The 27,927-nt window shown below is 41.2% G+C and overlaps 1 protein-coding gene across 4 annotated transcripts in view; it reads left to right on the forward strand.

Moving 5' to 3' along the window:
• ST3GAL3 (ST3 beta-galactoside alpha-2,3-sialyltransferase 3) overlaps positions 1–27,927 on the forward strand; it is a 223,639-nt gene that overhangs the window by 71,686 nt on the left and 124,026 nt on the right. For 2 of the 4 annotated variants that reach the window (XM_058552166.1, XM_058552168.1), the window contains exon 3: positions 16,725–16,772. The exons of the other annotated variants lie outside the window; for them this stretch is intronic. In XM_058552166.1, the coding sequence (XP_058408149.1) occupies positions 16,725–16,772 (48 nt within the window). The remainder of the gene's footprint in view (positions 1–16,724; positions 16,773–27,927) is intronic. 4 annotated transcript variants of the gene reach the window in all.

Genomic DNA, 27,927 nt, shown 5'->3' on the forward strand with positions numbered 1-27,927 from the left:
TGCCTTTGCTCTTTTGTCAAAGATCAGTTGATTATATCGATGTGGGTCTATTTCTGAACTCTATCCTGTTCCATTGATCTGTTTGTCTGTTCTTTTGCCAATACCACACTGTCTTGATTATTCTAGCTTTATACTTAAGTCTTAAAGTAGGGTAATGCCAGCCTTCCAGCTTTGTTCTTCTTCTACAATATTGTGTTGCCTATTCTGGGTCTTTTGCCTCTCCATATAAACTTTAAAGATTTTATTTATTTATTTTTCCCCCCCAAAGCCCCAGTAGATAGTTGTATGTCATAGCTGCACATCCCTCCAGTTGCTGTACGCGGGATGCGGCCTCAGCATGGTGGGAGAAGCGGTGCATCGGTGCGCGCCCAGGATCCGAACCCAGGCCGCCAGCAGCGGAGCGCGCGCACTTAACCGCTAAGCCACGGGGCCGGCCCTCCATATAAACTTTCGAATTAGTTTGTCAATATCCACAGAATAACTTGCTGAGATTTTGATTGGGATTGCCTTGAATCTATAGATCAAGTTGGGAAGAAGTAACAACTTGACAATATTGAGTCTTCCTATGAAACATGGCATAGCTCTCCATTTATTTAGTTTTTCTTTGATTTCATTCATCAGAGTTTTGCAGTTTTCCTCATATAGATCTTATATATATTTTGTAAGATTTATACCTAAGTATTTCATTTTGGGGGGTAGTAATGTAAATGATATTGTGTTTTAAATTTGAGATTCCACTTGTTCAATGCTAGTTGATAAGAAAGTGATTGGCTTGTGTATGTTAACCTTGTATCCTGCAACCTTGCTATAATTGCTTATTAGTTCCAGGAGTTTTTTGTTACTTCTTTTGTATTTTCTACATAGACAATCATGTCATCTGCAAACAAAGACAGTTTTATTTCTTACTTCCCTATCAGTGTACCTTTTATTTCCTTTTCTTGTCTTATTGCATTAGCTAGGACTTCCAGTACAATGTTGAAAGGAGTCGTGAGAGGGGACTTCCTTGCCTTGTTCCTCATCTTAGTGGGAAAGCTTCTAGCTTCTCACCATTAAGTGATGTTAGCAGTAGGTTTTTTGTAGATATTCTTTATCAAGTCAAGGAAGTTCTGTTCTCTTCTTAGTTTACTGATAGTTTTTATGATATTTGGGTATTGGGTTATGTCAAATGGTTTTTCTGCATCTATTGATATGATGATGTGATTTTCCTTCTTCAGCTTGTTGATGTGATGTATTACATTAATTGATTTTCAAATTGAACCAGCCTTGCATACGTGGGATAAATCCCACTTGGTTGTGGTTAATAATTCTTTTAATACATTGCTGGATTTGATTTGTTAATATTTTGTTGAGGATTTTTGCATCTATGTTCATGAGAGAGATTGATCTGTAGTTTTCTTTTCTTGTAATGCCTTTGTCTAGTTTTGGTATTAGGGTAATGCTGGCCTCTTAGAATGAGTTAGGAAGCATTCCAACTGCTTCTATCTTCTGAAAGATATAGTGGAGAATTGGTTTAATTTTTTCCTTAAAGGTTTGGTAGAATTCACTAGTGAACCCATCTAGGCCTGGTGCTTTCTGTTTTGGAAGGTTATTAATTATTGATTGAATTTCTTTAATGGATATAGGCCTATTCAGATTGTCGATTTCTTCTTGTGTGAGTTTTGGCATATTGTATCTTCAAGAAATTGGTCCATCTCATCTAGGTTATCAAATTTGTGGGCATAGAGTTATTCATAATATTCCTTTATTTGAAAGTAAGTTGCAGAGTTTTTGACAGTTTCTCTTAAATATCTTAGTTTGCATCTCCTAGAAACAAGAATATTCTCTTATATAGCTGTAGTACCATTATCACACCAAGAAAATTGACTTATTAATTCTCATATTAATTCCTTAATAATTAACTTGCTAATCGCAACAGAAAAAATGTTCTTAGGGTCAACACCTTAACCAAATGATCAAATTTAACATCACCAATATGATAGTCTAATATTATATGCCTTCTAGTGTGATGCAATAAGAAATACACATCATCTACAGTGTGTTCGCACCAAAAACGTTTAACCTTAATCTGATCGTGAGGCAATAATCAGACAAATCCAACATGTAGGACATACTACAAGCCAGCTGACCTGGAGTCTTCGAAAGAAAAAATCAGTGACATGAGGAAACAGAAGTGGAAGAGGTGGGTTGTTCCTAATAAAAAGAGGCTAAGGAGACAAAATAGCCAAATGTAGCAGGTGAACTTTGATTGGAACCCAGATACGAGGGGAAAATGATGATATTGAATCCTTGTTATTCTTATATAAAACAATGTTAGTAGTTGTGTGGTGCTTCCAGTTCTAACTTGGTTTTTTTCTTTTAATATTTTTATTCTTGACTCACTGAGAGAATGGGACTGTATACTTTATACTATATTTTAATAAAAATCAAAGCTGTTTTCTGTCCCATTCCCTTGTGGAGAGTTTTGCAGTGAATGTTTCCAGAAGGCGCACCTTGCTATATGTGCAGGTGTGTGGGCCACTGAGCGGGCTACTCTCTCTGGCAGACTCAGGAGCTTTGCGCTGCTGATCATGAACTGCATTTTTTGGGATAGGGGCCAGAGAGAGGACTCGTGCAGTAAAGGCTAAGTATGGGAAAGACTTGTATGAAGGAATAAATTACTCATCTCTTTGAGGGAGGTGGAACCAAGCATCCTGTGGATCTTCTAAAGTAGAGACTTCTAAAAAGCTGTAGTAACTCTATACAGAATTCATCCTTTCTTTTACAGTGAAAAAGGGCGTGGTAGGATTTTTATTTCCTAAAGATTACCTGTTTCCAGATCCCTTTCCACATCATTTGTTCACTCATTCATTAATTTATCATTCAACAGATATTTATGGAGTGTCTGCTGTGTGTCAGGTACTGTGCTAAGTGTAGAGTAGTATTGTGAAAAAGACAGTATGTGTCACCTAGAGTTTTTAATCTAGGTGGGGGAATCAACATTAAACAGAAGTAAATACTCAGTTATATCTGTGGTAAGTACTCCAAATAAAAGACAGAGGTGCTGTGAGACGGAGCAATAGGAAGGCTGTCCCCACCTGAGATGTCACCTAAAGTGTAGCTCTAGAGATGTGTACCCCGACATCTCCATCCTCTGCCTCCAATTGTGCTCAGTCCCTGTCTGCCTGATTCTTTTACATTCTCTTCCCTAGTTTTAGAGTGAGAATCAGCTAACTTATTCCTTGAGTACTTTGGATATCAATTTATAGAGATAATTTGTTACCCTTGCTGAATAAAAGAAGCACTCTTCTCTGTTGCCAGAATCTGCCTATTTTTCAAGAGAAGCTAGAAATCTACATTTTTATGTGAAATCTCTTGACTTATATATGTTAACAAATTCAGAATTTTCATACACTTTGTGGGCTAAACCAACACATCTCTGCGCCTCCAGTTTGCAACATCTGCTTGAGGGGACACAGAAATATAGGTATAGGAGAATTCTAAGTCAAAGATGAGGTGAAACTCTCTTCTTCTTGTCTAGCCCTAAATTAAATTAAAAAAATAATAAGTTACTCAATAAAAGATTCAGAATACTAAGGATAGAACCAAAAGGGATTTTTTTAAACCAAGTCCTTTTTATTTTCTCCTCAATATAATATTAAGTAAAAAGTAATTATTACCTTCACTGATTTCTTAGCCCTCTGCTGATCAGGTTTCTTTCTTGCTTTCATTTTTAAAAAATCCAAACAGTAAAGTTCTCTCTCTTTTACAAGGGACAGACAATGGAGATTTGTCCGCGGTCAGCCTCCACGACTGCAGGGGTCCGTGTTTCCCTAGAGGTGAGGTGACCTGCCTTCCTCTCCTTTTTTCTTTTCTTTCTTTCTTTCTTGTTTTTTTTAAGGTAACAGTTTTCTTGAAATATAATTTACATACCATACAATTCACCCATTGAAAGTATACAATTCAGTGGTTTTTAGTATATTCACAGAGTGTACAAACATCACCACAGTTAATTTTAGAACATTTTCCTTACCCTGGAAAGAAACCCTGTGCCCACTGGCAGTCATGCTCCATTTCCCCCCAACTACCCGTAGCCCTGGGCAGCCACTAATCTACTTTCTATCGCTATAGATTGGCCTATCCTGGACATTTCATATTAATGAAATCATACAGTACATGGTTTTGCGTGACTGGCTTCTTTCACTTTACATAATGTTTCAGGATTCATCCATGTTGAAAGATATATCCGTGCTTCATTTGTTTTTATGGTGAAATAATATTCCGTTGTATGGATATACCACATTTTATTTATCCATTCATCAGTTGATGGACATTTGGGTTGCTTCTGCTTTTTTGGCTATTATGAATAATGTTGCTGTAAACATTCGTGTTCAAGTTTTTGTGTGGACATAAAATCTTCCTTTCTCTTGGGTATATATATACCCAGCAGTAGAATTGCTGAGTCACTGGTAACTCTATATTTAACCTATTGAGGAACTCCCAGACTTTTCCAAAGCTGCGTGATGTATTCCATTTCTTTCCGCACCTTCCACTCCTAATACTTAAGATGAATGACAGTGATGACAACCACTTACAACATTTCATTTCTCAATTGGGGGTACTGAGAGATACATATCCTCTCTTTTAAATAGAAATATTACAAGGTAATAGTTGTATAAGATTTCTCATGACAAAATATAAAAACTTTGTTGAACACCTTTTCATTTTATTCCCACCCATTGCTTTAACTATGTTATCTCTTGAGAATAGAGTGGTACCATGCTCTTTTAATGACAGCCTATCAAGTACATCTTTTTTCCAGATGAAGGAAAGAATGTCATATGGCTAATGACTAGAGTCTCATCCTGTCCAAAGGTCTCTGGCACATGTGAATAATGCAAGCCCTGCTCTCATAGGGATTCATATCTTATATTATTATTTGGATTTTTGAACTTATATTGAATTTTAAAGCAAATCTCAGACATCATGTCATTTCACCCATAAATACTTCAGTATGCATCCCTAACAGATAAGAACTTTTTATTTTTTTTGAGGAAGATTGTCCCTGCACTAACATCTGTTGCCAATCTTCCTCTTTTCTTTTTTCTCCCCCAAGCCCCAGTAGATAGTTGTATATCATAGTTGTAGAGTTGTAGCTCTTCTGTGTGGGACACCACCTCAGCATGGCTTGACAAGCAGTGACTAGGTCCGTGCCCAGGATCTGAACCAGTGAACCCTCGGCAACTGAAGCGGAATGCGAAAACTTAACTGCCACACCACCGAGCTGGCCCCAGATAAGAACTTTTTAAAATATAGCTATCATGTTATTATCTCACATTAACTATAATTCCGTAATATCTTCTAATACCCAATCTATATTCAAATATCCCTAATTATCTTAAATATGACTTTTCACAGTAGATTTTTTTAAATCTGAGTCCAAACAAGGTCCATACATTTGGTTGTTTTGTCTTTTAGTTATCTTTATTCTAGACTAATTTTTTTTGTGTGTGTGTGAGGAAGATCAGCCCTGAGCTAACATCCATGCCAATCCTCCTCTTTTTGCTGAGGAAGACTGGCCCTGGGCTAACATCTGTGCCTATCTTCCTCCACTTTATATGGGATGCCGCCACAGCGTGGCCTGACAAGTGGTGCATCAGTGTGTGCCCGGATGTGAACCCAGGCTGCCAGCAGCCGAGCGCACGTGCTTAACCACTATGCCACAGGGCCGGCCCTGAGACTAATTATTTTTGATAGATCGTATTTAGATAGGTAAAACAATCACAAAATAATGTAAGACAGTATTTAGTAAGGCATGAAGTAGGATATGATCAAACGTGAGGCATCTAGCTTTCTCATAGACTCTTTATTGGGCCTATTGGTGGATATATGATACACAGATTAGAGAACCAGACCAATGAGATTTGAAGCCCCAGCCCTACCACTGCAGGCTTGTAATCTTGTGCATGTTAATTTAGTGCTTGTTTTATTAAAGTTATACATGTGCATAGTTCAAAAAGACAACTCTACAAGTTTGTAACCAACAAAAACGAACAACAAAAAAAAGCACTCCCCCATTGCCACCACTACCTGCTTTCCTACCTCCAGGAGACATCCATTTTCAACTCCTTTAACTGATTTGTTTGGTATTCACTTCCAAATCTCTAAATAACATATTTATATGGCCAGTTCTTGATATTTCTATTTTGAGTATAATCTACTGACTTTCTACAATAGAAGGTGAAGATTTAGTACTCTATCACACTCACTGCTTCTCCACCACAGATGTGAAGTCTGTCTTCCCATTCTCCTAATATAGTTAGAACAACATTCAGTCTATAATGTCCATGAGAATGGTATTCATAGATACCATGATTACTGTTTTTTCACTGCACATTTTGTTTTTCCTGTAGTCAATGTTTTACTTTTGATTTTGCTTAGTTTTCTATGTTTATCACTAATTCAATCCTAAACTCTTCCCTGCTTGTATCAATCTGCTCTCTATATGTTCAAACACATTAGGTAGTCTGTCTTTCATTTTCTTGAAGAAATCTCTCTAGGAGCCTTCTGACGTGCACTGCTCTGAACTCTGCTCTCTGTCCCTGCTGCCTGGCTGTGTTCTTGAAGTCTCCCTTTTGCCATCATCCTGTTTTGGTATATCTCATTTCCTGAATCATATAGTGTTTTCTTTTTTGTCTTCATTTAGTGGAACACATCCTCTAATAATTTCCTGAGAAAGGATGCAGGAGAGGTAAATTTTTGAGACCTTGCCTGTATGAAAATGTCTTTATTCTAATCTCACACTTAATTGATAGTCTGGCTGGGTATAGAATTCTTGGTTGGAAATTATTTTCCCTCAGTGTTTTGAAGATATTGCCCCACTGTATTCTAAGCTTTCAGTGTTCTTGTTGAGGGGTTTTATGCCATTCTGATTTTTTATGGTTTGTATAAAACCTGTTTGTTGTTGTTCTCTCTGGAAGTTTGAGTGTTCTTAAATTTCATGATGATGTGCCTTGGTGGAGGGATATGTATTTTTGTATTGTGTATTTTGTATGGTATACTCAAAGTGCCCTTTCAAGCTCAAGAAACTCAAGTTTTTAGTTATGGGGAAATTTTATTGAATGGTTTCTTTGAATATTTTCTCATTTCCATTTTTTTCTTATTTTCTCTTCCTAGAACTCCCATATTCAGTCATGTCTCCTAGACTGGTCCTTTAATTTTTTTTTTTAAATCTTTTCTCTCTCATTTTCCATCTCTATCTTTTTTTTTTCTTTTGAGGAAGATTAGCCCTGAGCTAATATCTGTTGCCAATCCTGCTCTCTCTATTTTTTTTTTGCTGAGGAAGCTTGTCCCTGGGCTAACATTCATGCCCATCTTCCTCCACTTTATGTGGGACATTGCCACAGCATGGCTTGATAAGCAGTGCGTAGGACTAAACCTGAGATCCAAACCTGTGAACCCTGAGCCACCAAAGTGGAGCACGCAAACTTAACTGCTATGCCACCAGGCCGGCCCCACCGTCTCTATATTCTGAGAGATTTCCTCAACTTGTTTTTCAATCCTTTTTATTTCTGTTATCATGTTTTTATTGATTTATTTATTTTGTGAGGAAGATTAGCCCTGAGCCAACATCTGTTGCCAATCCACCTCTTTTTCTTGAGGAAACTGGCCCTGGCCTAACATCTGTGCCCATCTTCCCTCTACTTTATATGTGGGATGCCTGCCACAGCATGGCTTGATGAGCAGTGCATAGGTTGTTGCCAAGGATCCGAACCTGTGAACCCCGGGCTGCCAAAGCGGAACATGTGAACTTCAGCGCTATGCCACTGGGCCAGCCCCTGCTATCATGTCTTTAATTTTCGAGAGTTATTTTTTCTTCTTATTCACTAAATGTAGCTTTTTTAAAAAAGACATCTTCTACCTGTTTCATGAATAAAATATCTTGTCTCTGAGGATTTTAATGATTTTTTTTCTAAGTTTTCACCTTCATATGTATTTTCTATTTTTCCACATTGCATTTATTTTCATTTGTTTTGGTCTCTGTCTTTATATTAGATACTTTCCTCTAATGCCTTGTGATCTTGGCTGTCAGCCTACACTTAGCAGTGTGGTCTCTCGTTTTTAGTATTGTCTTCTCTCTCACCTCCAGGGGTGCCTCGTGCTGCCAGTGATTGAGCCTTTGGGGAGTTCAGTGGTGTATTTCGGGTCATGTTTCAGCTTTCCCGACTGCTGGTATAGGATTCAGCTTTCTTGGGTTTGCTGAGTCCGTCACACTTGTTTACCTGCTTTCCAGCTTCGACACTTTGTTGTTGCTGTCTCCTCTGCGGTTTCTTTGTCCTTGTGTACTTCTGCTTTACAGCATACAATCCTTTCTGTCATTTTGACAGGTTTGGAAAGGTGCGGAGGTGTGTACGTAGTCTAAATCAGGCTTCAGCAAACTATGGTTCCTGCCAAATCCAGCCCTGCCCTATTTCTAGGGCACCAGGACTAAAACTTGCCCGTGCCCCTGAAGTTCCAAACCTCACCCTGCCACCTCACTCTCAGTTTCAGCACATGCCTAGTTCCATTTTCATTCCAGCTGCTGCTTGTGCACACACAGGTGTTTGTAAGCAGTGCCTCCCGTCTTCCCTTCCCCCACCCCCCTAGCGGGCAGTGGGTAGTAGAATTCCAGCTACTCCCAGACTTCCTGGTCTCCCTGTGGGTGCTGATGCCCCAGGGATGTCCTGCCCCTGATCCTCAGCCAAGTGCCTTTTGTCTCCTGGACGCTATCACAGTTTCTTTCTCAATTTCATGGTGAGTTACTTTTTAAAAATAGTCTTTGATGTGCCAAAGCCTTTTTTTAAAGTCTAAACAGATTGTATTAACTACTTCCCTTTTAGTCATGTGCATTATTACCTCCTGAAAGAAACTCTGCTATATTAATTAGGTATGATTTTACCTTCCTGAAGCCACACACCCCTCACTTTCCAGGCTTCACTGCTTCTCCTTAGCTGTTCCCACCCTTCCAGCACGGCTTGTCCTGTACAGTCATCTCGTACCAGCTCCAATGGTATCTCCTCCATGTCTTCCCAGGTTCTCCCAGCAAAACTTCTCCCTCTTGCATCTGAATTCCTATAGCAACTTCTCTAGAGGCTTGTGATACAGATACTTGTATCTCTGTACTATCCTCCTGACAGTTCATAAACTCTTTCATGTCAGGGAGCATGTCAAATCTTTTCATACAGTCTCTTGAGCTTCGTAAGAACTCTGTATGTGTTTGGTAAGTTAAATTAATGAAATAAATCCAAGGAGAAACTTCTTTAAATAAGTCTACTTAAACAGCCTCCACTTACTCATTCACAGCAGTCTTTGCAATCAGATCATTGTACAGAAATTGTTCTCACTAAAGTTACAGATGCCCTCCTGATGAATGATTCTGTGGCATCATTTTTTGTGTGTGTGTGAGGAAGACCGGCCCTGAGCTAACATCTATTGCCAATCCTTCTCCTTTTTTTTTTCCTTTCCGTTTTTCTCCCCAAAGCCCCAGTAGATAGTTGTGTCATAGCTGCACATCCTTCTAGTTGCTGTATGTGGGACGCGGCCTCAGCATGGCCGGAGAAGCGGTGCGTCGGTGCGCGCCCGGGATCCGAACCCCGGGCCGCCAGCAGCGGAGCGCGAGCACTTAACTGCTAAGCCACGGGGCCGGCCCTGTGACATCTTTTTATCCATCAGCTTGTTCCACCTCTTTGCCACATTTGGGTATTCCTTCTTATAACCATTTATCTCCTCCTCTGGCTTCCTCTGTCCTGCTACGCCTATCTCTTTGATTATTTCACTAATTTCTCTTTCTTATACCACATTCCCCTAAATTAATGGTTGTGTTTTATTGTCTGTCTTTAGACTTTTTCTCTGTGTATCTTCAGGAATCTTATTTACTCAGGTTTTGTTTGTTTGGGATTGGGGTTAGGAGGGAAGAAATTGAGGGGCTAAGACGAGGGGTTAGATCCCCCAGGTTCTAAGCAATGGAGAAACTAGGACAAGAAACAGGTAGCCATGTGGCCATTAAAGTATCAGTTCTGCTCAAGAATCAATAAACCCCCAAAGTTGAAGGCTCTTTCATAAAGTAGATTGGAGAACACAGCGTAGACCCAAGGTCCACATGGGGCCTTCTACTTCTTCTGAGATTCACACCCTCTGGGGGAAGTTGTGCTTGGAGCAGGTCCAGCCTGGTGTCAGCTCTGGCTCTTACACCCAGTCGTCAGGGAGGCAGAGAGTACTCCAGGGTATTAAAGAGTAAGGACTGGAAGGCAGAGGACGTGAGCCTACTCAGACTATAGACTGCTCCAAGATAGCAAGAGAGATGAAAAGAAGAATCTCAATTATAGGCCAAGCCCCAAGGGAACTGAAGGAAAGCTAAACCTTAAGGTATCCTGGAAAGATGATCCATGGTATAGCTGGCTGCCACAGAGACTGGCACTGGAAGAACATTCTGGATCTAAGGCAGCTCTTTAAAGTGTCCTGTTGCTCTCAACTGCAGGGTTGTAGCTCTTCACTCAGATGCTCTGCCACTAATGTGGGTCCAGGGCCCAGCACCCAGCACCAAGTCTGGCGCATAGCATCTGCTCTTTGTTTGTTTGCTTGTGTCTCCTACCAATGGCCCAACTCTCTACTTCCCAATTCAGGTCTCCAAAAGGCAGAACCTATCTGCCTCATAGAAGGATGATCAGTCTATGGATTGCCTTCCCTTGGGTCATGTACCTACCCGTGGTCCAATCGTCAGTGGCCAGAGGAGAGGCAGGGTCATGTGGTTTAGATGAAGGCCACTCCCAGTCAAGCAACAGTAATATCTATTTGCCCAAGCCCAAAATGTAGATATAATCCTCCTTCTTCCTCATCTCTCACTCGTGTCCCACCAGTCACTAGTCCTGTAAATTTTCCCTTTTAAGCATTTTTAGCATCTGTCTTTTTTTCTCTGTCTTTATTGCCACTGCGTTGGTTCAGGCCACCATCACTTTTCACCTAGAATGTTACATTCTCCTGCTTATCAATCTCCCTGCCTTCAGTCTGTCTCCTTTAATCTAGTTTTTACTCTGTTGCCAGAATAGTCAATTTAGTTCCCACATAGCAGTCAAAGTTTATATTTAAAAATATAAATCAGATCCTGTTACTCCCCTGGTTTTAAGCAGGGACTCTCACTGCTATTGAAACACAATGCGGACGTCTTTCTGAGGCCTCCTCCGTGAGGCCTCCTGCGGCTCTGCTTCCTGTCTTCCTTTCTGACCTCATTTCCCGCCCTCTTTGTGTTTCCCATGCTCTGTGTTCCAGCAACACTGGCCTTCTCTCTGTTCCTTAAATGTACTGAGATTGCTGTACTTGCTTTTCCTTTTGCCTGGAACTCTTTTTTTCCCTTGATCTTTTCTTGGCTGGCTCCTGTCTTCAGGTCTCAGCCCATGTGTCACTTCCTCAAGGGAGCCTTCCCAAAACACCCTGTCTGGTGTTGCCTGTGCTTCCACCGTGGTCACTGTTACATTGCTGAATATTCTTCGTACCACTTATTACTGTCAAAAATTATTTTGTTCATTTATTTGTTTACTTGTTTTTTTAATCTCCCTTACCAAAATAGAAATTTCTTGAGAGTAGGAACAGTCTTATTCTTACTTACTGTTGTATCCCTAGGTCTGGTGTGTGGTAGTTGCTTAACAAATATGTTAAATTAATGAACAGTGAAATAGCACCCTCATTACTCTTATTTCTATCCCTTTATATTGTACTTAGCTTCCCCCTCAGCTTTATTAAGATATAATTGACAAATAACACTGTGTAAGTTTAAGGTGTACAACATGATGATTTGATACATGTATATCTTGTGAAATTATGACCACAATAAGCTTAGTTAGCACATCTGTCATCTCACATAGTTACCTTTTTGTGTATATGTGTGTGGTGAGAACATTTAATATCTACTGTGTGAGCAGATTTCAAGTATACAATACAGTATTGTGAACTATGGAATGCTTAGCTGTGTTTTTATTTTACCTGTTAGGTTGCAAGCTACTTGAGGGAACAGTTTTTTTTTATTCATTTTTTTCATCTCTAGGGCTTACACATGGTGGCTAGCAGAATATATGTGTCGAATGCGTACCACGACAGCTAGTCCGTGAAAATGTAGCTCGTTCACTGCATAATTTGAGCTTTGGAAGCCTCTCCAATGACTGGAAATCCTGAGCCCTGTTCTCCACACTCCCTTTATATTACTTTTATCCGCTTCAGAAACCAGACACAGGAAACATCTGACCATAATAAAAGATTTCCACTAAATTCTAGGTTTCGTCATTGAACAAAGTCATGTGCAGCCATGCTCTGTTGTACTTGGGTCTGGAATTCTGTTTGGTCACTTGTATAGCACAGCACATGGCTGCCTCTGGCCTGGGAGCCGGGAACAGCTGGAGCCCGGGCTGCTTGAAATAAAAATGACATGTTTGTTAGCCTGAGAGGGAGAAGTCTGGTTATTCTTGCTCTGTTTCTTGAAAAACAAATTTCTCAATTGGTTGAAGACTGAATTTTCCCTTTAGCTGTCAAAGTGGTTTATAACTAAAATGATCTTACATCATTTAGAATAAACACAAATAATGAATGGCCAAACCGATTCTCAAGTCTGTGCCTTTAATGCTCAAAGCAACATCCATCAAAACTTAGAGAAAACATGAACATGTCACTAACTTCCTCCTGAAATTTCTCCCCTCTCCGTTGCATCTTCTGTAGTGAGACATATGCTCTTGGGAGCATTCCACTACCACTGAAAATAATATTTGTAAAAACTATGACTTTTTCTTTCCAGTAAGACTGTCATCTGTTTGCTGCTTACCCCTTGCATACCCTTATTACACTTTATTTTTACTTTAAGTGCTTATTAACTTGTCTGTCTTCCTTGGCTAGTAGGCAAAGACTCTTATTTGGCTCCAAGTCTCTAGTATCTGACGCAGGACCTGGCACGTAATAGACGCTTGGTAATATTTGTGGGAAGGAGGGAAGCAGAAAAGAATTAAAAAAAAAAATCCTAGTCTATTTAGGAATCGACGTAGCTGAAGTATATTTAAGTGGCATGAAATGTAAGGATGACCTCAGTAACTAGGAGGAAAAGCTGAACATCATGTTAGCATAAACAGTGATTAATGAAGGCAGTCCAGAACCTTCCATCTTTTTGCATTGGTACCAGTGAGTTAGAGGTTAAAATCCTAGGGCCGGATTAGAGAGTTATTTTTTTAACTTTTTTTTTCCTGATGATACAAGTAGTACATGTTCACTATAGAAATTTTGCAAAAACACAGAGAATAAACATCACCTATAATTCTTTTACCCAGAGACAAACCACTGTTAACATTTAGTCTTTTTCCTTTTAGTCTTAGTTAAGTTCTAGTCTTTTAGTTAACTTTTAGCCTTTTTTCTTTATATTTAGATTGAAAAGTTTAGAAGATTATTTCAGGACTGCCTGTGAGTACAAAGAAGGAAAATTGCAATTGGAAAAATACGTGTTAATGGCAATAAAAATTTCAGATGCTGTTTTTATTGTTGCTCATCTGGGCAGTCAGCATGTCAGAAAGCCGTTCCTAATCTTCTCCAGGTGAGTGTATTCTCTCACCCAGAAAGCTCCCAGGGCACTTTTCTCCCCCCTGTGCTGATTTGTGGAAATGCTTTTATCTTCCTAGGAGGCCAGGCTTGAACCTCTGAAGCTTTAAGGTACGAGGACCGTTCAAGGTTGACTTGAATTGAATGAGAATCTATATGTAGAATGGATTTGTTCCCCCCAACTTGTGAAATATCACTCAGATAGCATCACCTTTGAAAGAAAGCAAGGGCATTTACTAGCTTATTCCTTTGTTTAATAAACATATTGACCACTTTCTGTGGGTCAGTCACTGTGCTAGGCATTGAAGCCTCAAAATGAATAGACAGTTCTTGTCCTCAAGGAACTTACATTTTAATGAGAGAAAAAGAGAAAGAAACAAGGATTATAATGCAGTATAATAAATGCCATAGCAGCACAGTGATGGCCTAGAGAAGAGAGTGGGCAGAATTGATCAGAGAAGCTTCAAGAAGGGGGGATGATTGAGTTGGGTCTTAATGGAAAAGTGGGCATTTTTTTAACACAAACAAGCGGAGAGAAGAGTATGTCCGATGTCTGAAGAAGTGAAGGCACATTTCACTTTGGAAAATAGAAGTAGGCGTATCTGGAACATGAGGGATATTGGAGGTGGCAAATGAGGCAAAATGGTCAAGACGTGAATGTCAGAGCTTGGACTTTACCTTACAGGCTGCAGGAAGCCACTGAAGCGTTTTAATCAAGAGCAAAGACACAGTCAGGTATACCTTGTAGAAAAATCATGCAGCAGCATAAAGGGTGATGGAAGTGGTGGGGTAAGTTGGAGGTAGGGGTGTGGTTAGGGGGCTATCAAAACAGTCCCAGCAAAAACGGATAGGCAGATGTCCAGAAAAGGCAAATCTATAGAGATGGAAAGTAGTAGATTAGTGGTTGCCCAAGGCTGGGGGCGAGAACAGGCTATGACTATAAATGGGCACAAGGGATCTTTTTAGGGTGATGGAAATGGTCTAAAACTACACGTGGTGACAGTTGCACAACTCTGTAAATTTTCTAAAAATCATTGACTCTTACACTTAAAATGAATGAATTTTATACAATGTGAATTACACCTCAATAAAGCTCTTTTAAAGAGAGGAGTAGGGGCTTCTCTTCTGAAAAGGCAGTAGCATTGAGAGGAGACAGATGTGAGAAATGTTGATAAAAAAGTAGAATTTGCAAGAGTTAGACATTGATTGTATCTCATAGGATGGTCACCTTTCTGTTCAGCCGAGTGTCCTAATTGTGTTTCTCCATTTTTGTGAAAAGATGTCAACTCCACCTTTTCCTTGGTAGGTTTCAAAGCATGTGGATCTGCCCTTAACTGGCAGCACAGAATGTCTGCCTCTGGATCCTTATCCAATCTGTATCCTCCAGCTCTCTGCCACCTAGTTCTTAGTAAACACTTGGTTGTGAGAAAAAAATATTTATGAAGGATTGCCTGAGGGATTTGTAGTTCATTCATTTCTCTAGGCACTGTTATTCAGCAAGTAGTTAGTTGAGTGCCTGGTGTTAAGCTGGTGACGTAGCAGTGACTAAAGCAGATACAGTGTCTGCCTGTATGGAGCTTACAGTCTAGCAGTGGGGACAGATGTTATTTACAGTTGTGATGACAATTGTGTCAGATTTCCATGTGCAGTAAGAAAAAATGACATATAAACTGAGGTCTGCAGGATAATGCTGGGGTGGGGTGTGGCTGTAGACGCTGGTCCTGGATGCTTCCAGCTGGTATTCCTGCGTAGTGAGTGAGCCTTTTGAATGTGATCCCGTTTGAGTGTGGGGTCTCTGGTGTTATTTTGGGCCTTAGATTAGTAACTTGGTGTCCCTTATAATTGCTTTTATTGATCTGTACCTTGGCTTTCTGCCAGCATTTTGTATTGGCTAATATTGTAAGAAACAGCCATACAAGGTTCACAATTACGTATTATAGAAATGTTGTAGAAGATACAGTCTTCAGTGTCATATGGTATCCCCCTTTATTAAGACCCACAAGAGAAATTTCTTTCTGATCGCTGTGGTATATTTGCTTTTATATTTTGGTCTTTTAGTTACTCTGCAGCACCCTCTTCCATCTTGCTTCAGTTCTCCACTCGTGGCATTCTCTCAGCCTGGAATGCCCTTTCCATTCTTGTTAGGTTTAACCCATACTTATCCTTCAGCTAGTAATTCAAATGTCACTTCTTCGGGGAAGCCTTCCCTAACCAACGCCCACTCCCCTTCCAAACTAGATCCGGTTCCTAATAGAAAGTGTCACAGTACTCTTTTCTTTTCTTTTTTACTTAATCCATTTTTAATTGGATAATTTGTTGTTTGGTAACTTTTTTTCTCTCTTAGACTGATGGCAGGGAGATCCATGAGGGTAGAGACCATGCTTATTTTGTTTACTGCTGTACCTCAAAGTCATAGTATAGTGTCTTGCACATAGTAGATGCCCGATAAATATTTACTGAACGATGGAATGAAGGACTGAATGAATGAATGCATTGTGGGCACTGAATCTTGTAACTATTTATTTTCTCCTTTTCTTTGGCTGTTTGGGAGCCCAGGCCTTCTTGATTCTACCTGTAGCATTTGCATAGGTCCTAATGGCATGCATTTTGTGCACTAACATTCCCCTGACTATATAATATTTTTCCTTTCTTTGACTTCTTCGTTTTTTAAATTCCAGTGTGTACTGTAAATTCCTGTAGGCCACTTTAAGCCTTTTTGGGAAAGAAATAATAAACAATTGGGTATATGCGTAGGAAAAGAAAGAGAGAAGTCAAAGGGAAATGTTAGTGCCTTTAACCAGATGCAGGAATAAAGTTTTCTTTTGCTTTGTTTTAATTTTATTTTCACAATGAGGAGGAAAAAGAAGTAAATTTGTTCCCTGATTTGGCAGGAAATACCTCTGAAGGATTTGGGGCCTGTCTCTGCCCTGCGATGTTCCTAGCAGTGGCAGGAGGCTAGGGGTGGGGCTCCGCAGGGTCCTGGCCCAATGCCAGGTGGCCATGGGCCCGTGGAGGCTGTTGGTGCAGCTGAGTTCCATACCAGTTGACTTTCCCCTGGAGGAGGGTTGGGGCAGAGCTGGTGGGATCTTGCTTTTTCTGCTATAAGAAGGAGAAAGAAATGAACTTGTCCTCTTGTGTTGCAGATTCAGTGGTTCTTTCCTTTGACTCCGCTGGACAAACGCTAGGCTCAGGTACCAGTTCCTCCCCTCTATCATCCTTTCAGTACTCAGCACTGGCCACCTTTGAAGTGGAGCCTGATGAGGTGGGGGGTGTCCGGGGAGGGCAATGGAGTATCTCAGAATTGTGGGAAAGTCTCAAGAAGCCTTTCTAGGGACTCCTGGTCTAGGAAGCAGCAGTGGGATGTAACATCCAGAAGACTTTGCTGGTTGCTTTAAAAGTGTGCACTGAGGAGTTTGCAGTAGGTGCTCCTTCCTCATTCAGAGTGATCCAGGTTCATATACAAGGTATCTGTTTTCTGTGCACATATCCTGTCTCAGAGAGTGGGGCAGAGGGTGTTGAGGAGACGCTGGAGTAGCTAACCATCAGAGCTCTCCAGCAGAATGCCAGGCTGGTGAGAGTATCACAGCTTCCCAAGGACACACATCCCATTGCACATTTATACACACACCCCATATACTCAAATACACACCTCCTCCAGGAGGTGCACTTCATTGCCAAAACACGTGCAGGATGACATATTCCTGCTCTTGCCTGTGTCTACAGTGCAGGACACACAAGTGGGCACACCTGCTCCTTTGACACAAAATCACCCAGGCTCAGTGGAGCTTGGCTCTTCCAGGTCTGAGGCGGTCTACCTGCTTCACACCACTGTGCAGTTGGCAGTGAGCAGAAAGAGAGGTTACGTTGATTCTTCAACTTGCTGCCATTGTGTCCTTGTGGGAGCCCTGGAATGACTTTGTGAGAAGAGCATTTCTATACATGACGCCTTCATTTTTAGTTGAAGATGGTGGTCCTTGTACTGTGGGTGCTGCCTGTGAATAAGAGGGAGACTTTGCTGGCCTGTCGAGGGCAATTAATCCATTTTGCTGTCCTTGAATGCAATAGATTGGTGTTTTACAAAGCAGCCGTGAGGTTCAGGCAGTTGTGGAAATGTGGACAAAGGGAAACATATTCAGAGAATGTGATCACAGCAACCATTGTTTATTAAGGGCCTGCTAGCTGCCAACACAATGCTAAGTCTACACATCTCACAAAGTAGATAGTATATCTTTAATTATAGATACAGAAACTAATGCTCAAAGAGGTGAGGTAACCCATCCAGGGCCACTCATCTCTGTCTAGCTCCAGAGCCCATACTCTCCCTTGCCATCTTGCTGTCTCATACCTCGTATGCTTGAGGCGTCCCCCACCAACATGCTGAGACAGGAGAGGTCACTTTAAGACAGAGCGGATAGATAGAAAGAATTTTTAAATAGACACAAAAGTTGTGTCTATTCATATAGGAAAAGATTGATCAATTTTATTACATTAAAGTTAAGAACTTCTGTTACTCGAAAGACACCATTCAGAGAGTGAAAAGCCAATCCAGAATGAAAATGAAAAAAGATATTTACAACACAGATAACCAACAAAGGGCTTGTTTCTAGAATAAAGAACTACAGAAATCAATAGGAATAAAGAAACAACCCAGTATAGAAACAAGCAAAAGACCCAAATAGACGCTTCACAGAAGAGGAAATCCAAATGGGCAGTAAACCTGTGGCATGGTGTCTGATTGCATTGGTACCTGGGGAAATGCAAATTAGAATTACAGTGAGGTACCACTACATATCTACCAAAATAGCAGGACTTGAAAAGCTTGATATTCCAGTGTTGGCAAGGGTATGGGGCGGTGGAAACTCTGGGTCTCTACTACTCACAGGGTGAAGTGGTTACAACCAGTTTGGAAAAGACTATGGTAGTATCTAGCTAATTTGAATATACACATACCCCATGACGTGGCATTTCCTCCCCTAGGTATATTCCCTGCATAAATGGATATATATATATATATATATATATATATATATATATACACACACACACACACACACACACACACACACACACACACACACACCAGGATATATGTACAAGATACATGTATAAGAATCTATCTCTGTCATTGGATGCAGCTAAAGGCCTGGACAGAATGCATTTAGCAGCTATTTGAGGACTCTGAAATACTTATAAATAGTAGCAGACAGATTGGGAGAAAAGACTAGAATTAAAAGTACTACCACACTGGTAGTGAATTCCTCATTTTTCCTCTGGTATCCCATGTCCTGGGCTCGAGGCAGTCCAAAACCTAGCAGTGGACAACAGAGAGAATTCCAGAAGACCTCTAGTTATGGCTGTGAGGCAGGAGAGGGCTCTAAGGCTCAGACAGAGGGGGAAATCCAAGGGGTTGTTTTTTTCTTTGTTCTCTCGCATACTAGTCCCCAGGCAGTCCCACAGTAGTGGTGGTAGTGCCAGTGGCAGCAGTGGGGCCCTCAAGCCCCTAAAACTGGGGAAGGGAAACCTCTCTGATCAGAGGAACTGTAATCTCAAGAGGGTGGGGTGAAATCCAGTTGCTTTTCTCTCTCTCTGCTTTCCTGCTCCTTGGCCCCAGATTTGGGTACAGTTCAGGAAAAGCCTGATTGAATGTGGTAACTAAAACCCCAGCTTTCTGGCCAGGGTACTGAGAAGGGAGGCCTAATGAACTGGGAAATACAAGGAGAAGACAGAAGGAGGAGGTCAGAGAAGCAACTCCATAAAGTTGTTTATGAACTTCTGGACTAACCCCTGAGTTGTGCGTGTGTGCATCTGATTCTAACCAACATACCAAAGACTTTGAGAACTGAACTCAGGGACAGACCAAAGCCTGAGTCCCAGACTGGACACTGGGTGGCATACACAGAGGACACACCTGAATAGGCTTTGAGAATGGAACTGGCATTGAAACCACAACACACAGAAGGCTGGTGAGAACTTGCCACCAAATGCAACCTGGTTGATTATCTGGTAAAACAGAAATATCAACATTCTCCACTGGATTTAAACAAGACCAAAAGTTTCATAACATAATGTTTAAAATATCCAGGATAGAATCCAAAATTAATCATCATATGAAGAACCAGGAAAATCTCAACTTGCATGGGAAAGGTAATCAATAGATGCTAATGCTGAGATGACACAGACGTTGGAATAAAATGCTCCCAAAAGTAAGGGCAAACACTGTTGAAATGAATGGAAAGATAGAAGTGTTAGCAAAAAAAAAGAGAAAAAAGATTTTAAGAAGAACCAGCTGGAGATATAAGAAAAAGTACAATAACTGAAATTTTAAAAATTCAGCTGAGTGGTCTCAATAACAAAGTGGAGATGACAGAGGAAAGAATCAGTGAACTTGAAAATAAAGCAATAGAAACTATCCAATCTGAAGAATAGACAAAAAAAGATTTAAAAAGTTGAATGGAGCCTCAGCCACTTGTGGGACAACACCAGAAGGTTTACCCATCAGTGTTGTTGGAGTCCCAGAAGAAGAGAAGGAGTGCAGTACAGAAGAAATATTCAAGGAAATAATGGCTAAAACTTCCCAAATTTGGTGCCCAAGTGGAGTTTATCCTGGGAATGGAAGGCTGGTTGACCATTCAAAAATCAGTCAATGTAATCCACCATATTAACTGTCGAAAGAAGAAAAACTACATGGTCATGTCAGTTGATGAAGAAAAAACATCTGACAAAGTTAAACATCTACTCATGATAAAAACTCGCAGCAAACTTAGAAGGGAACTTCTTTAACCTGATATAGGGCATCTACAAAAAACCTACAGCAGACATCATACTTAATCGTAAAAGACTGCTGTCCTCCTAACATCAGGAACCTATCCTGATAGTCCTAGCCAGTGCAGTAAGGCAAGAAAAAGAAATAAAAAGAATACAGATTGGAAAGAAAGAAAGAAAACCAACCCTGCTCATAGGTGAAATGATTGCCTATATAGAAAATCCCAAGGAATCTACAAAAAAACTCCTAGGGGGGCTGGCCCCGTGGCCTACTGATTAAGTTCAGCGCACTCCACTTCGGTGGCCTGGGTTCGGTTTCCCAGCATGGACCTACACGACTCATCAGTGGCCATGCTGTGGCAGTGACCCACGTACAAAATTGGAGAAGATTAGCAAGATGTTAGCTCAGGGCAAATCTTCCTCAGTGAAAAACCCCCAAAAAACTCCTAGAACTAATAACTGAGTTTAGCAAGATGACAGGATACAAGATCAAACACAAAAAATTAATTGTATTTCTATATACTAGCAATGAACAATTGAAAATTAAAAAAAAAAATTTATAGTAGTCACCCAAACCAAAATACTTATGTATAAATCTAATGAAACATGTGGGATCTATGTGCTGAAACTTGTTCCTCCCCCATTTTTTCCTCCCCATCTACCCAGCTGTTCAAGCTGCAAACCTAAGAATCACTTTTATTGTTCCTCTTCCTCACCCTTTCTCCAGTTTTTCTGTCTTCATAGTGTGTCATTATCCAGATGCTTCTTTCTAGCACACTGTCCAAGGTACCATCTTCCCTCCTCTAGACAAGTAAACATCTCCCCGCTGGTCTCTCTGTGCTCATCTGTCACCTCCCAGCAGTCCATTCTCCACTTCGTAGCCAGAGTGGTCTTTTAAAAACGTCAGTCAGATCATATCTTATTCCCACTGAAATCTCTCTAGTGACTTCATGATGCACTTAAAAGCCAAACTCCGTGACCTACAGGGCCCGACTTGCTGTCTCCCACTCTAATTTCTAATTGTCTCAACACTTGGACTTTAGTCCATTTGCCCCTCACTGCCCTCGAGCCACATTGGCATTCCTGCTCTTCTGTGAATCTGCCAGTACCCTTCCCACCTCACGGCCTTTGTACTCACTGTTTCCTCTACCTAGAATGCTCTTACCTCCTGCTTTGCATGACCATCTCAGTCTGTTCAAATGTCATCTCTGCAGGAAGGCCTTCCCACTTTGCCTAAAGTAGTCTGCTCTCTTGACACCCAGTCCTTCTCTAAGAAAGTATGTCTTTATTCCTTCTTAGCACTCATCCTTCCTTCAAACTATCCACTTACTTACTTGCATACTGTCAGTCTCCCCCACTAGAATGTAGGCTTCATTTGGCCGGGGACCTTGCCTTTCTTTTCATTACTGTGTCCCTGGTACTTAGAATAGTACCTGGTACGTAATAGGTGCTCAGTAAATACTTGTTGAATGAAGAGTAGAAAAACAGAAGCAATAATGTCCATCACTTAATGGATACTTAAGGATTACATAAGTAATGACACATCCATACAGTGAAATACTGTGCAGCCATTAAAAATGATGACACAATTTTATTTTTATTGACACAGAAGATGTCAAGGATATTGTTGAGTGAACAAAACAGGAGTAAATATCATGTATATTGAGGCCACATATAAATAAAATTGTGTATGCACAGTCACACATATATTTATGGAAAGAGAGATTTCTGAGAAAATATTCACCAAAATGTTTGCAGCAATTAACTTCAGATCATGGGAGTTTCAAATGGTCCTTACTTCATTCTTTATAAGTCTTTTACATTTGGATTTATACAGTAAGCATGTGTGATTCCTACAACTGGGAAAAAAATAAAATTATTTTTGTTTGGAGAGAGGGACTCTTTTATTTTATGTAATAACTGCCTGGTGATTACTTGTACTTATCCTACTGACTAGGTGGTAAAGGTAAATCTTAAACTCCATGAAGTTTAAGATACACACTGCAGAGTGACCCATTTTTTTCTCTATCCTGTTCCAGCTGCTCTTGTGATATGCTGTCCCTCATAATCTTCCTGCATCTTAGCACAAGATGCCCTGGCATGGTCTGGACACACTTGATAGCATGAATAGAGTTGAATTCACTGCGTGCCCGGCTCTAGACATCTGCTGTTTTCCCAGGACGGAGTGGAATGAGGCGTAACCTCTCTGCCTGCAGTGGGGTGGGGCCTCCATTCTCCACTGGCCCGCAGTCGCGTCACGGTGGAGAACAGCTGCACTGTGCTCAGATGGGGCTGAGAGTCACAGGGACCCTGTCTTATCAAGAGCTTCTTGCTAGGCCTGTCTCCTCCCCACCCCAACATGTACCCGTTCAAGATTGGATTTCAATTTGTGAACTTCTAAGTTATTTTACTGGGTCAGTTAATTTAGTATAGGTCAGTGAATTTTTCTGTGTTTATTTTATAAAACTGTTTTTCCTATTTTAGTTTGTCTTTGATTAATTGATCCCACATTATGATTTATTTCCCTGACTTGAGATGATGTGAGAGCGGTTTGCACTTTCCCCAGCCCCTCTCAGGCCTCTGTTGTCTCCCATGATTCATGGGTGGGCCTGGCTCAGGCCTTCTGACAGTGCCCTGGGGTGGGGGCTGGGAGGTAATAGTAGATAATTACTCTCATGGCAGCTGCTCTCCTAATGGAGGGTCTGCTTCTCTTGTTTCCTCTGAGAGTCAGGGTGGCATAATGTAAAGAAAAGAAGCTTCAGAGTCAGACCTCGGTTAGCTCAGCAACATCCCAGCTAGTCCAGTTCTTGGTTGGGGATCTCGAACATATTGTTTCCCCTCTCCAAGCCTTTGTTTCCTCATCTGTAAAATGGAAGTAATTCCTACCTCACAGGGTTGTAAGGATTAAAGTGAGAGTGTAGGTGAAAGTACTCAGAGCAGCATGAATACACAGTAGATGCTCGATAAATAGTAGTTCCCTCAGTTGTTCCCTTCATGTGGCATGTCTGGCACTCCATTTGGAACTGTTGCCCACTTCCTCCTCCACCCAAGGCATGACATACATTACTTATGTTTAATATAGCCCATGACTTTAATGGAGACTGTACGATGCCATTGCTTCAGAAATGAGGGACCTATTTTGGTTAGGATAGGTCCACATTCCATTTACCCCTATGCCCTTTGCACTCGGCAATTCATCATAGCTCAGAGATTGGAGCCAAAGACCCCTTTCAGGAAGATCCGGCAGCAGAGCTTCTTCTCTTATGTGATTGGAGTTTTCTTGCCTAATGGCCTTTCCTGCCTTTCTGGCTTTTGTACATTCTAACATGAAGCTCTGCAATTTTCTGATAGAACAAAGTCCATATTTTTATCCTACAAAATACTAAACTTTATATTCCTCAATAATGCTCCTCAAATTGGTCTTCATGGGAAATATTTGTTGTCATTAGCAGCACTTATTTAAGAAGCATCTGCTTGATGCAGAGCTCAGTGACAGCTGATGGGAATTTGTGGTGGTTCTTTAGAATGAAAAAAGGAACTGGATCACTGGAGATCAAAAATGCCGGTAGCACACGAGGTTCCAATGTGTACCCATATTCCCTGAAATTCCATTCTGGGGCTCACTGGCCTGAAGGTGAGGACACTTGGCTTGGGGAACTTGCAGGGAGGAATCCTCTTGTCCTAGAATAGGATCTCACCGTGTAGTACAGTGCTCCCAGCTGTTTACACATCAGAGCGTAGGTAGAAATGATGACATTTGCACGCCATGCTAAGAAAACAGGAGGGGACTTAGGGTTATCTAAATAGGGCATTGTGAAAGCATTGATAATTTTTTTTACATTTTAGAATTATGAGCAAAATGAAATACGAAGTGGTAAGGAATATATTAAATGTTGAATTGCTATAAAACATAAAAATAAATATTTTCAAGTTTTAAATTAAAAACTTGAGCTTGTTTCAATGTCCATAAATTTTTATAGCAGGGTTTATGACTGAGAAGGTGTCATGTAACTACAATCAAGACTTTTTAGTGATGCTCTCTTAAAAAATACTCAGTTGTCATCATGGAAGAGAAATTCTGTCCACACAAGTAACTGATAAAAAATGTAAAACCATTCTTACACTCATTCAAAAGTTTACAGTAGTTGAAACTATATTTAAAGAATCTAATGGCTTTTACTTTTCTCTTATCAAAATTGCTATGTTGAAATTTTTTGATAGAACAAATGGATTTCAAATCCAATCTCACTTTTTTATATCAAGTATTTCAAAATAGTTCGAAGGTCTGTTGCAGAACGTACACAAATTCTTAGAGCAGTCACCCTACAGGCTGCGTGAAGACCCTAAAGAGCTGCGTTAGCTGCGAATATAGAGATCTTGGGTATATGTGAAGATGGGTGTTCCGGCCTCCACCTGGAGCTGTGCCCCTCTGGGCGTCCTCCTCTGGCCTGCCTGCCCCTGCTCAGCAGCATCTTGGACGGCACTCGCTTCGTGAGCACTGGGAACACATACTCTTCCCTGCAGCCTCACAGGCTCCTATGTCCATGGGCGGTGGGTGCTTAAGTGGATGTCATCCACCCACTGCTTCTGGGGACCAGAGGGCATCCCTGCTCTGCCGGAGCTTCCCTCATTAGAGCCCTAGACAAAGCTGTTCAGCCAGAGGCGCTGGCCCCCAGGCCTTGTCAGGCCACCCCAGGGCTGAGGGGATGAGTACACAGGCAGTAAACGTGACTGTACGGACCAGTGTATAGGCCAGTGTACAGGCCAGTACCCAGTCCAATACGAGGCCAGTACAAAGATCAGCACGCAGAATAGTACACAACCTGTACACGTTTGGGAAGCTTTGGTGTCACATGAGATGAGGATTGATTGTAGATCAGTTCTGTCTAGAAGGTGAGGAAATGACCTTCCTTGACTCTGCCGTGGGTTCACTCTCCTTGTCGTCAGGAAGCCTGCAGCTACTCATGGGACAGGCATTGCTCTGATGGTGGTGAGAACCAGGCCTCTCCCCAGGATAGAGTGTCAGTCTTCACTGAAACAGAAGTTAAGCTTTAAAAAGGCTGTGGTCTGTGGACCCCTGAGGGTCCCCACAACCATTCCAGGGGGTCTATGAGGTCAAAGCTATTTTCATGATACTACCAAGATGACCCTTGCCTTTTTTCACTGGTGGTTCCAAAGCAAGAATGGGTAGAATGTCTCGTGCTTTAGCATGAGTAAAAACAACACACTAAATTCTACTAGTAGTCATGTTACATTCTTGACGGCCACACACAGCTTTTTTTAAAAAAATGACCAATTTTAGGGGCCGGCCTCGTGGCGTAAGTGGTTAAGTTTGCATGCTCCACTTCAGTGGCCTAGAGTTCGCAGGTTCGGATCCTGGGGTGTGGACCTATGCACCACTCATCAAGCCTGCTGTGGCAGGCTTCCTCTATAAAATAGAGGAAGATGGGCATGGATGTTAGCTCAGGGCCAATCTTCCTCACCAAAAAAAAAAAAGACCAGTTTTACTTTAAGATGTCCTTGATGAAGCAGTAACAATTATAAAATTTATTAAATTTCTTCCCTCGAGTACACCTCTTTTTAATATTGTGTATGATGAAATGAGACGCATGTATAAAACGTTTGCTGATCCTGAAGTATAGTGGCTGTCTTGAGGAAAAGCACTTGTGCAATTGTGTTGCAAGCTGAACTAGCCACATTTTTCATGGAATAACATTTTTATTTGAAAGAACAACTGACAGACAAACTATGGTTTTTCAGACTTTGGAATTTGGCAGACATTTCCTTGATAATGAAGTGAGCCTGTCACTTCGAGGGAAGTAATGAGTATCTTGTTGTCAGTGATAAAATGAGAGCATTCAAGTGAAAATTAGTATTTTGGAAAACTTGTTTCCACTTGATAGCTTCCCAATACTTAAATTTTTAATTAAGCAGGGAGAGGGGGCTATAACCCTATTTTGTGGCCTCATAGGTCATCAGTTTTCATAAATGTTCTATATATGCTTAAACAGAATTTGCATTCTACACTTGTTGGTGTAAGGTGCTCTTATGTTAGTTATTTCAAATTTATTAATTGTTCTGTTCAAATCTTCTGAATCCTCACTGATATGGGGAGCCTGATTTTTCAGTGGTGTGTGTGTTTCCTATTCTGATGATGGGAAACCCATTGTTTATTTCTCCTTGTAATTCTGTTAACTTTGCTTTGTATGGAGAGAGGTTTCACTATTAGGTGCATACACACTACACACTTTGGTGCATGGCCTCCTTTTGTTTATGTCCAGTTTCTGAAACTTATAGAAATTGATGAGTTCAGAACACTGACTTATCCTTTTGAAATGGCAATGGAGGAGTTAATGGTTAGTTTCAAAGACTTTAGGCTTCTGAAAAAGCATTTCAGGTCTGACTTGGTGCAGGTGCAGGAGGAGAAGAGCAGAGATTTGCATCACCCGTGCCACTTCCCCTTGGAGCCAGGCAGCGAACACACATGTGCTCTTTGGTCAGGGGTCTTTGTAATCCTGGGCTTTCCAGCCTGGCTGAGGCAGGAAGTCTAAACCACCAGACTAAACATCTCTCCTTCACTGTGCAGCTGTGAGCTTGCTGCTTTGACACCTGGAGGGGAGAGTACCTTCAGGTGCTGGGAGAGCTGTATATGCTTATCAGTGCACATTGTGCCTGGCTGACTTTGGAGTCCCGGAGTTTTTTGTTCTTATTACAGATTTAGGATCAGTGAACTGCTGGGAAGACCTAGGTTTTACTGCCAGCTTCCCTAGAGGTGAATTGTCCCTGAAGGGTTGGTATACTCAAAATAGCATTTCCATTATATAAGGTGAACTCACATGCAACTTCAAGAGCACATTTGTATACAGTGAGATGCTCTGGGATCTGCAGCCTTGCCCAAACCCAACAGTAAGAAGCTCTGCTCCTGTATTCCCAGCGCTTTTTTTTTTTTTTTTTTGTGAGGAAGATCAGCCCTGAGCTAACATCCATGCCAATCCTCCTCTTTTTGCTGAGGAAGACTGGCCCTGGGCTAACATCTGTGCCCATCTTCCTCTACTTTACATGGGACACTGCCACAGCATGGCTTGACAAGTGGTGTATCGGTGCGTGCCCGGGATCCAAACCCAGGCCGTCAGCAGCGGAGCACACGCACTTAACCGCTACACCATGGGGCCGGCCCCTTCTGGGGGATTTTGCCTATGCCTTCCTGATTGCTTTCTATTTTAGTTTACATTTCCTAAAGATTATACTTAAGCTGTCCTGCTAATCAGGGAACTCCAAGGAACTGTGCACAGATTAAACCATCAGTAACAGCTTATGAATATGTGGCATATTCAGTAACAGCTTATGAAAATGAGAGTAGAATGCTTGTCAGGTGGGATCCCTGGCTGGGTTGGAAATGGGGAAGTCACAGGTTATTCAGGAGCCTCAAGAAGTCCTTCTGGAAAAGGTTAAATTTTAGGCTCTTATAAATGACAGGAGGGAATTACCTTGGCAAATATGGAGTCATCAAAAGGGAACCCCAAAGTAAAAGCAAGAAATTGAAATGAGGGAAGAGTGCCCAAGAAGAGCCAGTGCAGGCTCTCC

The sequence above is a fragment of the Diceros bicornis genome, chromosome 13 (assembly GCF_020826845.1).
Source record: "Diceros bicornis minor isolate mBicDic1 chromosome 13, mDicBic1.mat.cur, whole genome shotgun sequence".
In the NCBI taxonomy this organism is placed as follows: Eukaryota; Metazoa; Chordata; class Mammalia; order Perissodactyla; family Rhinocerotidae; genus Diceros; species Diceros bicornis.